Genomic DNA, 13,341 nt, shown 5'->3' on the forward strand with positions numbered 1-13,341 from the left:
AGACTAGGCAATGAGGAAACAAAACTATCACTCTTTGCAGATGATACGATGGTATACTTAGAGAATCTTAGAGAATCAACTAAAAAAATACTTGAAATAACTAACAACTTTAGAAAAGTTGCAGGATACAAAACAAACTCACATAAACAATTATATATTTCTATATATTACCAACAAAGCTCAGCAAGAAGAGATAGAAAGAGAAATTCCACTTAAAATAACTGTAGACAACATAAAATATTTGGGAGTCTATTTGTCAAGACAAATATGAACACAATTACAAAACACTTCTCACACAAATAAAGTCAGATCTAAAAAACTGGAAAAATATCAATTGCTCATGGGCAGGCCAAGCTATTATGAAAAAAAAAATGAAAATTCTACCTAAATTAATTTACCTATTCTGTGTCATACCAATCAAACTACCAAAAATTATTTTATAGAGCTACAAAAAAAATAACAAAATTCATCTGGAAAAGGTCAAGAATATCAAGGGAATTAATCAAATGCAAATGCAAATTAATGAAATGCAAAAGAAATGCAAAGGAAGGTGGCCCAGTGTACCAGATCTAAAACTATATTAAAAAGCAGCAATCATCAAAACTATTTGATACTGGCTAAGAAATACAGTGGTGGATCAATGGAATAGATTAGGTACATAAGACACAGTAGTAAATGATTATAGTAATATACTGTTTGATAAACCCAAAGACTCCAGCTTCTGGGATAAGAACTCACTATTTGACAAAAACTGCTGGGAAAACTGGAAAATAGTAAGGCAGAAACTAGGCACAAACCAACCTCTCACACCATATACCAAGATAAGGTCAAAATGGGTACATGATTTAGACATAAAGGGTGATATCATAAGCAAATTAGGAGAGCAAGGAATAATTTACCTGTCAGATCTATGGAGAAGGGAAGAATTTATAACCAAACAAGAGACAGAGAATATTATGAAATGCAAAATGGATAATTTTGATTACATTAAATTAAAAAGGTTTTGCACAAAAAAAACCAATGCAACCAAAATTAGAAGGAAAGCAGAAAGATGGGAAGCAATTTTTACAGCAAGTGTTTCTGATAAAGACCTCATTTCTCAAATATATAGAGAACTAAGTCAAATTTATAAAAATACAAGTCATTCTCCAATGGATAAATGGTCAAAAGATATGAATAGGCAGTTTTCAGTTGAAGAAATTAAAGCTATCTATAATCATATGAAAAAATGCTATAAATCACTATTGATCAGAGAAATGCAAAACAACTTTTAGGCACCACATCACACCTATCAGACTGGCTAATGTGACAAAAAAGGAAAATGATAAATGTTGACAAAGATGTGGGAAAATTGGGACACTAATGCATTGTTGGTATAGTTGTGAACTGATCTAACCATTCCAAAGAGCAATTTGGAACTATGCCCAAAGGACAATCAAATTCTTTGTTTCAGAAGTACTACTACTAGGTCTGTATCCCAAAGAGATCATAAAAAAGGGAAAAGGATCCAATGTATAAAAATATTTATAGTAGCTCTTTTTGTCGTGGCAAAGAACTGGAAATTGAGGAAATGCTGATCAATTGGGGAATGGCTGAACAAGTTGTGGTATATGAATATAGTGGAATACTACTATGCTATAAGAAATAATAAGCAGGCTGATTTCAGAAAAATCTGGAAAGATTTACATGAACTGATGCAAAATTAAGTGAGCAGAACCAAGAGAACATTGTACACAGTAACAGCAACATTGTGTAATGATCAACTATGATCGACTTAGCAGCTCTTCTTAGCAATACAATGAACTAAGACAATTTCAAAAGACTCATGATGGACAATGCAGAGAAAGAACTATGGAATCCAAATGCAGATTGAAGCATACTATTTTCATTTTTTGTGCTGTGTGGCTTTTCTCTTTTGCTCTGTTTCTTCTTTCATAATATGACTAATGAAATACGTTTACATGATTGCACATGTATAACATATCAGACTGCTTGCCCTCTTGGGGAATGGGTATGGGAGGGAGGGAAGGAGAAAAAATTTGAAACTCAAAATCTCCTAAGAAATGAATGTTGAAAACTATCTTTACATGTAATTGGAAAAAATAAAATACTATTTACAAAAAAAAAATTAGTTAGTTAAAAAACGATTCTATAGGACTAAAGAAGCCTACCACCTTTTTTGACTCAAGATATAAAATGAGAAGTACATTTTTGGATGTGGCCAATTTGGGAATTTGTTTTGTTTGACTATGCATACAAGGGATTTGTTTTTCTTTTTTTAAGGAGGACGGGAGAGGAAGATGTGAGAAAAAATAAATTCCTGAAAATTGAAAAAAACTTTTAAAAAAGAACTACAAAAAATATAGTTGGTCAGTTCTAATTTTGCTGATTTCACTCCATTTCACCTCCTACAGATCTTTCCCTATTTCTCTGAATGCTACCTACTGATTTTTTTTAAGAGCAAAATATTATTCTATTACACTGACATATCATAGTTTATTCTTTTTTTTGTTTGCAATTGGGGTTAAGTGACTTGCCCAGGGTCACACAGCTAGTAAGTGTCAAGTGTTTGGTCTGAGGCCGGATTTGAACTCAGGGCCTCCTGACTTCAGGGCTGGTGCTCTATCCACTGTGTCACCTAGCTGCTCAATATCATAGTTTATTCTGTCATTTCCCAATTAATAGACATATAGTTTGCTTCTAGTTTTATTGCTATTGAAAAAAGGGAAGTAAGATCCTTTATATCAGATAGATCCTTGATTTCATGGGATAGAGTCATAGCAATGGAATCATGAGGCAAAAGATATGATTAGTTTTTTGAGTTATTACATACTGTTCTTCAAAAGTTTGCATTAGAATTCAAAATCCCATCAACAACATAGTAGAGAATTTGTTTTCCCATAGTTTCACCAACATTCAATTTTATTACAAAAATTATTTAAAAAAGTTTTTTGGTATTTTTGTCATTCTGAAGTCACTTTATCTTAAGATTTGTTTGTATTTTCATTTCTCCAATGCTTAGGGAATTTGAACATTTTGTCAACAATTTCTAGTTCCTCTATCATAAACTGTCTATTCATGTCCCTTGATCTCTAGTTCATACTTCTTGTGGCTTCCTTTCTGATATCTGTATACATCTGAATTTCTTGGCTCCTAAGATACAAGAAGAAATGCTACAGAATTTTAGTGCTAGAAAGAGTATTTCAGACCATTTAGTGCAACCCCTTCAGTTTTAAAGGTGAGTAAACTGAAGCTCTATTAAAGGACTTAAAAGCAAAGTCACACAGCAAGAGGCAGAACCAGGACACTTACTCCATCCTTCACTCCCCTGTCCCAACCCATTCATTCTTTTCTTTCTTTCTTTCTTTTTTTTTTAAGGCAATTGGGGTTAAGTGACTTGCCCAGGGTCACACAGCTAGTAAGTGTCAAGTGTCTGGTCCGAGGCCGGATTTGAACTCAGGTCCTCCTGACTTCAGGGCCAGTGCTCTATCCACTATGCCACCTAGCTGCCCCTCAACCCATTCACTCTTATACAACATTCTTGTTATACAATCTACTGTGTGAGTTCTACTATACTATCGAGAAGCTGTTTGTCAATGCTAAACATGTAAGGAAGGCTGTGCTTTAAGGCATCACAGTTTTTTACTCAGCAAGCATGAGGATTCCACTTCAAAGCCTTTAAAGAGCATTAACTGGGCAGGAAATGACAAAGGGATATTGAATTTTCACTTGTACATTTGCTGATGATTTACTATACAAAACTAATGAATAATTATGAAGTCAATCATATGCATCACTTAATCTTAGTCAAGCATAGTACTTTATTATAAGACCTCAAAATGGTAAATGAACTGATTTAACTGGCCCTTTTAACCAAAAATGTATAAATCTGTTAATAGATATGCTATAATTTCAGAAATATTTTATCTTCATGTATGACTACTTTCAACTGACACTGGACCTTGAGAATCATTCTTTTAACAAACATTTATTAAGTGCTGTATACATAGTACTGAGCTATGTGCTAGGAAAGAAATAAAGTTTAGAAAACAATGCCTGTGTCTTAGTGAGTTTCAAACTATCTCTGATTTGTCTCTCTATGTCAATTGTTGTCGTTCAGTTGTATCTGCCCCTTCATGACCCTATTTTGGGGCTTTCCTGGTAAAGATATTGGAGTGCTTTGCCTTTTCCTTCTCCAGATCATTTTACAGATAAGGAGCTGGGACAAACGGGATTAAGTGACTTGCCCAGGGTCACATAGCTACGACACGTCTGAGGCCAGATTTGAACTCAGGAAGATGAGTTTTTCTGACTTCAGGCTCAGTGTTTTATCCACTGTGCCACCTATCTATGTCTCTATATCAATTAATAATCTATAAATAAGCACTGATATGTTCTAGAAGAGCTGCATTTATAACATTTTATTTTTAACAGTACTTAATGGAGTCAGGACAAAGAGGATCATAAGCAATGTCTCTGAAACTTAGAATACATTTCTCTCCTTACCTCTTCCCCTTGGAATCCTTAGCTTCCAAGCCCAGCGCTTTGCTTGATTTTTCCAGTTGTTAATGTTATATTTGCTTATCTATGTACCTGCTGTAGCCCTCAGTGCCTTGCACATACTAAGAGCTTAATAAATGTTTGCAATTGAATGTCAACATTTAGAATATGTAAAAATATTACCTCACTATTGGGGTCTCATAGTTGAATTCTTCCTAGTGATGTCACAGAGTAATGACAAAATGCCCAAGAAGGACAGGCGATCAATTTATTTAAGTATCTCTGTGGCTATCTTAATTGTATATTTAATTTTAATTTAATTGGAGTGACAGAATCAGAGTAAAATCCAAACCCAGCTACTTAAAAAAAATCAGAACCATCTTATTAAAGTGAGTGAATGGAGATGAAATGTACCTAACATCCATTAAACACTTACCATGTCCAAAGCATTTCATTTTTTCAATTAAAAAAATCAAACAACTACTTAAGAATATAAACTCCTCAATAGCAGGAACTATTTCATTTTTGTGTTTGGATTCCTAGCAGGTATATAGCAGGTACTTAAAAATGCCTGTTGATTTCTGGATTTGAAAAAAAGCTTATTTATATTTATTATAAATAACTCACTTTTAAATATTACACACAAATTTCATATGACAAGAAGAAAAAATTAGTACAGAAGACTGTGATACTAATAGCCTTAGTCTGTATTCCCTTAAAAAATTAAGGCCTATAGTATCTGGCAGAAAAGATGTTGTAATATATTCAGAATACTTACCTCTTGACTTGTTTTCTGGTATGCTTTCATGTAGAAAATAAAAACCGTATCAAAGGGGCGACATGGTAAGAGATCCAAATAGCCAATGTCATCAAAAAATCCAGATATGGTTGAGTCAAGCGCAATAAGGTGAGGAGGTAGACGACTATTTGTAGGTTCCTTTCCATCCAAAAACAAACAGAACAAAACAAACTATTTTAAATTTCTATTAGCAGTTGAAGAATTAATGTAAGTAAAGAAGTTTAACATGTATTTTAAAATCTTCTTTTAATTATCAAACACTTTGAAGATAGCACAAACTAAAAAGGAGTCCCATTAAAGATAATAATAATAGCGAGTATTTATATAGCACTTTAAGATTTGCAAAGTACTTTAGAAATATTTCATTTTATCCACACAACTCTGAGAGGTAGGCGCTATTATTTTATTATTATATATTATGCTATTCTCCATCTTTACAGATTAAGAAACTGAGACAGAGTAAATGACTTGCCCAGGGTCACACAACTACTAAGTCTCTGAGGCAGAATTCAAACTCAAATTTTCCTGATCCCAGATTCAATGTCCCATCAATTGTAACTAACACCTAATTGTCTTAAAAATGATACACCTGTCTTAAAATTATATGCCTATTTATGTTATGGCTGTAGACTGAAGGTCAGCTAATAGTCACAGTAAAGACAGAACAATTGGTACACTCATACAAATATGTTCTGTATTTTTACATCCCAGACATCACAACAGGGACCAAATAAACAGTCCAGTGCTAATGGTTCTAGCTTAAGTAAATTAGCATTTGAAATAATGATAATGCTAATGATACACATTCATGAAGCACTTTTCTTATAATCACTCTGAGGTACATAGTATGTGATTCCCACTGAATAAATGAAGGCAGCATAGAGGCTTAGAGAGTGTAAGTAGATTTGCCCAGGGTCACACAGGCAATACTGGATTGGAAGCCTGGGCTTTGGGCTTCAATCCAGTACTGCTTCCTTTATACCACTGGACTTTCTAGGCTGAAGAGAAACAGCAAACAATGATTGCTTTGCTGCATACACTAGCTAGAATTCATCTTTGAAAAAAAAGGAAAAAATACCAAACTCATTCTGGTCATCTTTTGCTTTTACATTACTTTCATTTCCAAATACACCACTCCCTGATCTTCTATCAAGCCATACCTTGTAACAAAGAATTTGAAAGACAGAAAAAAAGAGTTTCAGTAAAATCAACTAAAATACATCATCAGCCAAGTCTGACAGCATAGGCCATATGTAATTCAGTCTTTTAACTCTGACAAAATGACATGTTTTCTTAGTAAGGTATAATATCTCTCGTGCTGTTTCAGAACATCAATGGAGCTGCTGAAACTGATCTATCAGAACAGCTTCTAAACAAGGAGGAAGATAAAAGGGGACAACGATTCTACAACATTGGCACTCCTCCTTTTCTTTACCTATTTCAGAATAGATGGAAATGAAGGGAACGCTTCTCAATAAACCAATTTTTGGGCTAGCTCTATACCCTTTGAAGTTGAACCTTCACAATAGGTATAAAATATGAACTACTTCTGGATATTTCAACTGAGCAGTGATCTTCAAAGTGCATTAAGAATCCACAGCTTGCTAATGATCAAATGAGATAATACTTGTGAAGTGCCTAGCACAGTGCCTGTCAGAGTACACACTTAATAAATGCTTATTCCCTTCCTTTCTCTTCCCCTATATAATATATACAAATGATATATATTACATAAATAATATAATATATAATATATATGAATATAAATGATAGCGTCCATAAGATGGATTCTCTGAAGATTTCTATGTTCTCAAAATACATCAATTCACATATAACAACATGCTCATCATATTGATCCCTGTTGTTGTTCAGTTATTTCAGTCATGTCCAACTCTATAACCCCATTTGGGGCTTTCTTAGCAAGGATACTGGAATGGTTTGCCATTGCCTTTTCCATCTCATTTTACAGATGAGGAAACTGAGGCAGACAGGGTTAAGTGACTTGCCCAGAGTCACACAGCTACTCAGTGTCTGAGGCCAGACTCAGGACGAGGAGTCTTTTGGACTCCAGTCTGGCACTCTATCCAGTGCACCACCTAGCTGCCCATTTGATCCCAGGAACACAATAACTTCTCCTCTATGAAATTTGCAGAAACACAAGAGTGGTCCATATAAATTCACTGGACCAAAACAGATAAAAAATGTACGCTGCCTAAACTATGACTTGCAATCAGCCAATCAGTCCATTAATGAACTGAGCCCAGGCCTGCGTAGGTAGCGGAGACATGGATAGACTGAATTTGGAAATCGTGTACTGATTTCAATGATTTTAAACTCCTCAGTATAGCAAAAGTACATCTCTTTAACACCAATATTTCCAAAGTGGCACTATATATGGTTAGCAAATCATGAAATATCATGCTTAGAGAAGAATTAAAATGACAAGCAATGGAATAATAATACATGGTGGATACAACAAGTTACAGCACATTACTAGTGATAATGTTCTGGTTATTAGTGGGATAGATGGCATCATTTTGGACATGTATGAGCACACAAGGAGGTGGGCTGGTCAAACAACAACAGAAGATGAGACAGGCAGCTTGAGTGGTACACAGGTATTACCAAGATATTAAAAGAACAGAAGGCAGGCCTCTTGTTGTTGGGTAGACCACCACAGAATTTCAGGAAAGACAGACAAGAATACTTCAGTATGAGAGAGAGTGAAAAAGATCTGATTTGCATTGGTAGAAAGGGTACCCAGACTAATGAAATCACAGATCCATTAAATGTCAAATAAGTCCCCCTGGTGATCCATGGAATGGACCAAATGAAAATTCTGAGCCAAAACAGGTCTAACAGAGAAAAAGATAGGACAGTTATGACTCTGAGGATCCTACGCTTGAGAGAAATAAGCCATTTCCAAACGACTACTACTACTGACATCTCTTCCAGTTTGGTTTAGGGATAAGGTAAAGAGATTGCATACAAGTCTAAGGATGGCAAATCAGAAGGAAAGTGCTACAGAGGATTATATCCAAAGAACTGATCTTGCTTTTTTCTCTCCAATAGTCCTAATCTTGTAATAAAAGATCTTGATTCCAGATGTCTAGAAATTCTAAAATTAGTAGAACTGTCTTGCTTTTGTTCTTCTCCTGGATCATTACCTTGTTGTGGTGGCAGGGCTTGCATAGCTTAAGGAAACTATGAACTATGCCGATACAGGGTTACCCACGACAGACAGGTCAGAGTGGCGAGTTCTGACAGAAGGGGACCCACTAGAGAAGGAAATGGCAAATTGCTCCAGTATTTTTGTCAAGAAAACCCACAATGATAAAATGATAATAGATATGACATTGGAAGATGAGCCCCTCGGGGCGGAAGGTGTCCAACATGTTACTGGGGAAGAGCAGAGGCCAAAGTACAAGCAGTTCCAGAAAGAATGAAGCAGCTGGGCCAATGCCTAAAAGAAGTTCAGCTGTGGATATGTCTGGTGATGAAAGGAAAGTCCAATTTTATAAAGATCAATATTGCATAGTAACATGGATAGTAAGACCTATGAACTAAGGCAAACTGGATGTGATCAAACAGGAGAAAGAAAGTTTTTTAAAATACAGACATCTTGGGTGTCAGTGAACTGAAATAAATGGGAATGGATAAATTTAATTCATTATATATACTAGTGTGGACAAGAATATCTTAGAAGAAATGGAATAGCCCTCATAGTCAACAAAAGGGTAAGAAACACAGTACTGGGGTATAATCGTAAAAATGACAATATCTGTTTGAACCCAAGGCAAACTATTCAATATCACTGTAATACAAGTCTATGTTCCAACCACTGATGCCAAAGAGGTCAAAGTTGCCCAATTCTATGAAGACCTGCAACAACTTCTAGAAATAACACCAAAAAAAAGATGTCACAGTCATCAAAAAGAATTGAAGTGCTAAAATAGAAAATCAAAAGATAACTGGAATAAGAGACAAGTTTGACCTTGAAATACAAAATGAAGCAGGGCAGAGACTAATAGAGTTTTGTCAAGATTACCTGCTGGTTGGGGCAGCTGGGTGGCGCAGTGGATGGAGCACTGGCCCTAGATTCAGGAGGACCTGAGTTCAAATCTGGCCTCAGACCAAACACTCGACACTTACTAGCTGTGTGACCCTGGGCAAGTCACTTAAGCCCATGGCCTAGCTAAAAAAAAGAAAAAAAAAAAAAAAGAGAAAACAAATAAAAGGATTTGCTCTGTTTAAAAAAAAAAAAGATTACTTGCTGGTCACAGCAAACACTTTTTTTCAACAACTCAAAAACAGACATCACCAGATGGTGATCACACTTGATTATATACTTTGCGACCAAAGGTGGAGAAACTCTATACAGTCATTTAAAGCAAGACCTGGAAACAACTGTGGCTCAGATCATGTGCTTTTTTTAATTGCAAAATTCAGACTTAAATTGAAGAAACACTATATAGATATGACCTAAATAATATCCCTTATGAATATGAAGTAGAGGCGATGAATATATTTTTTCTTTCTTCTTTTTTTTTTCTTTAGGCAATTGGGGTTAAGTGATGTGCCCAGGGTCACACAGCTACTAAGTGTCAAGTGTTTGGTCTGAGGCTGGATTTGAACTCAGGTCCTCCTGACTTCAGGGCCGGTGCCCTATCCACTGCGCCACCTAGCTGCCCCACGATGAATATATTTAAGGGATTAGATCTGATATAGTGCCTGAAGAACTATGTTCATAATATTGTAGAGGAGGCCATAATAAAAAACATTCCAAAGAAAAATAAGTATAAGAAAGCAAAATGGCTGTCTGAGGAGACTTTAAAAATAGCTGGGGAAAGAAGGTAAGTGAAAGGCAAAGGAGAAAGAGAAAAATATACCTAGTTGAATACAGAATTCCACAGAACAGCAAGGAGAGAAGAAAGTTTTCTTAAATAAGCAATGCAAACAAATGGAAGAATACAAAACAAGAGATCTCTTCAATAAAATTAGAGATATCAAGGGAACACTTCATGCAAAAACGGGTATGATAAAAGACAAAAATGGTAGGCACCAGGGGGCAGCTAGGTGGTGCAGTGGATAGAACACTGGCCCTGGAGTCAGGAGGACCTGAGGTCAAATCCAGCCTCAAACACTTACTAGCTGTGTGACCCTAGGCAAGTCACTTAACCCCATTGCCCAGCCCCCCCCCAAAAGAAATTTCTTTGGGGCAGCTAGGTGGCACAGTAGATACAGCACCAGTCCTGAAGTCAGAAGGACCTGAGTTCAAATCCAGCCTCAAACCAACCACTTGACACTTACTAGCTGTGTGACCCTGGGCAAGTCACTTAACCCCAACTGCCTTAAAAAAAAAAAAGATATCCAACAATCCAGTAATTACTCAGTCCAGAGAAATCTAGACAGAATACTAAAAAGTAGAGCTATCACCTTGCTGACAAAGGTCTGTATAGTCAAAACTATGGTTTTTCTAGTAGCAATGTATGGCTGTGAGAGTTGGCCTATAAAGAAAGCTGAGCACCACAGAATCAACACTTTTGAATTATGGTGCTGGAAAAGATTTTGAGAGTCCCTTGAACAGTAAGATCAAATCAGTCAATACTTAAAGAAATTAATTCGGGTTATTCATTGGAAGGACAAATACTGAAGATGAAGCTAGGACTTACTGAAAAAGACTGTGAGTCTGGGAAAGATCGAAGGCAAAAGGAGAAGTAGATGGCAGAGTATGCAATGGATATATAATGTCATGGAAGCAATGAATATGAGCTTGGACAGACTTTAGGAGACAGTGGAGGAGAGAAGGGCCTGCCTGACATGCTATGGTCCACAGGGTCACAAAGAATTGTACACAAACGAACATCTGAAAAACAACTTGCTTTTATTCTGTTGTGTCAAATGGCAAATATAAGGTTAATTTTCTAGAAGAATTTTTTGGAATAGTCCACAGCAGAGGTATCCTTTGGGCCTCAAGTGATCCACAATACTCCTAAAGTATGGTTCAAACCAGATTAAAATGTAATTGGAAAATATTTAAAAAATAAAAATATAAGAAAACATAGATGTCACATTTTAAAAATAATTTAATATGTGTCCTGCAGGGATCCTTATATATGGATTAGTGGTTCCTGTTTCTATTTAAGTTTGACACAACCAAACCATACATCTTAAACGTCATCTTGTATGGGCTGCTTGTAATAGCTGTTGATACTTATATAAAGAGTTTTTGTGGGGACAGAAACTAATTACTATGGTACTTTAAAAAAAAAATCTAGATTTCAATTATCCCATTAGCATTTATTGTTAATTACCAGGGATACTTGAGAGCTAGAAGCATTAGGGAACTCAAGGAAATATATTTGACTGTATATGCAAAAAGAATCATCTTGGGACCAGAAAAAAACTGCAATTCAAGTATGAATATATGCATGAAGGCCCTATAGAATGAGTCACCTTAGGGCTTCCACACATGGAATGTATCATATATGCAGATAATAAAAACACCAATGACATGCAAGTTTTCCCACTTCACCCTAGAAAATTTGAATGAAATCTTTCTATGACCATAAACAAAAAAATAAGATTAACCGTACCATTTGTAAACAACCCATTGTATTTGTGTGTTGTAAGTACTTACATCTCAGCATCTGATACAAGTGTACAAAATTACTTGCACATAAAAATGTGCCAAAATTACCTTTAATGCCTCCAATGACAAAAACCCAAAGTGTGAAAGAAAAAGGCGTGCTGTTTGGAATTCCTGGGCAGGAGGTGGGGGTTTACAGTCAGTAACTGGGTCAGGGAAAGTTTTCTTCCGCCACTCCTCTTCACTTTGCTGCTCAATGGATATTTCATAAGTGATCTGCTGGGCCATGCCATTCCTCAATTTTTCATGTCTCTCTTCTAACTGAAATGCATTAAAGACATTATATTTGCATGGTATGGCTTTAAAAATAATGTGAAGTTTATATTCAATATAAAATTACAAATACTTATTAATTCTGTAATTAAAATTAAATTAAAAAACTCAAGCAGTAAGTGAAATTCAATGCATAGCATACTACTGAACACTATTCCAGGATCCTGACAAGCATAAGAAATAAACAATAGTTAGGAACTAGAGTCTTACTTCCTCATTTACGATTTCGTGCAAGTCAGGAATGCTCAGGTCTGCTTTTACAAAAGGAATTTTGTCCACCTCTTCAGGAAATGGTCGATGCTTCACTGTGTATTTAATTCCAACATCATTTTTAGGAAGTGGACGAGGTTCTGGCACAAAAAGCTGTTAAAATGAAGCAAAGCAATTTGTATGGTCTGAGTACCCATTTATAATACATAACGTAATACGAAAGCTAAAGTCCTACCTTCTGCAAGAAGCCTTTCCTGATTCCCCCTTCATTTTAGTACTTTCCCTCTGATGATTATTTCCACTTTTTCCTGTATTTAGCTTGTTTGTACATAATTATTTGCATGCTGACTCTTTCATTACACTATGTGTTTCTTGAGAGTAGGGATTGTTTACCCCTTTCAGTCTTGCCCCCACCAAACTCTTGAAGAAAAAGCTACAGAATAACAATAAAAGATTTGGGAAAGGAATGAAGTAATGAAAGCCTCTTATCCTTTAATTAGTCTCTTCTCCTTCCCATTACTTGCTGTAACATAAAGCCTGGAGAGATGGTCTTAAGTTAGACCAGACACTGGGGGTATGAATGATGGCTAGGATACTAGCGAAGGGAGTATAAAACTAGAGAACAGGGACAAGATTTTTGTCTTCTATGAGAGAAGCTTTTGGAGACATTTTTGCCTCTCCTACCATTTTTTTTGCTTGGGACGTTTTTAAAAAAAAAATAGCATGCTGGGGTTTACATTACGTTATTTGAGCCTCACAGCAAAACTGTGAAATAGTGTTAAAGTATTATTATTCCAATTTTACATATAAGCAAACTAAGGATCAGAATTAAGTGAATGTGATAAATATATGCTCTTATTTTCTAGGAGAAACCTGGGTTTGATTTATTGGGTCCAACTGTCTAAAACAT

The 13,341-nt window shown here is 35.6% G+C and overlaps 1 protein-coding gene across 2 annotated transcripts in view; it reads right to left on the minus strand.

The window, feature by feature from the left end:
* Window positions 1–13,341, minus strand: part of RALGAPB (Ral GTPase activating protein non-catalytic beta subunit) — a 96,511-nt gene that overhangs the window by 21,031 nt on the left and 62,139 nt on the right. For both annotated transcript variants that reach the window (XM_027867107.1, XM_027867106.1), the window contains exons 21-23: window positions 12,432–12,584; window positions 12,000–12,209; window positions 5,279–5,437 (exon numbers count right to left, since the gene is read on the minus strand). In XM_027867107.1, coding sequence (XP_027722908.1) covers window positions 5,279–5,437; window positions 12,000–12,209; window positions 12,432–12,584 — 522 coding nt within the window. The remainder of the gene's footprint in view (window positions 1–5,278; window positions 5,438–11,999; window positions 12,210–12,431; window positions 12,585–13,341) is intronic.

The sequence above is a fragment of the Vombatus ursinus genome, unplaced genomic scaffold, assembly GCF_900497805.2.
Source record: "Vombatus ursinus unplaced genomic scaffold, bare-nosed wombat genome assembly UNPS02014785.1, whole genome shotgun sequence".
NCBI lineage: Eukaryota > Metazoa > Chordata > Mammalia > Diprotodontia > Vombatidae > Vombatus > Vombatus ursinus.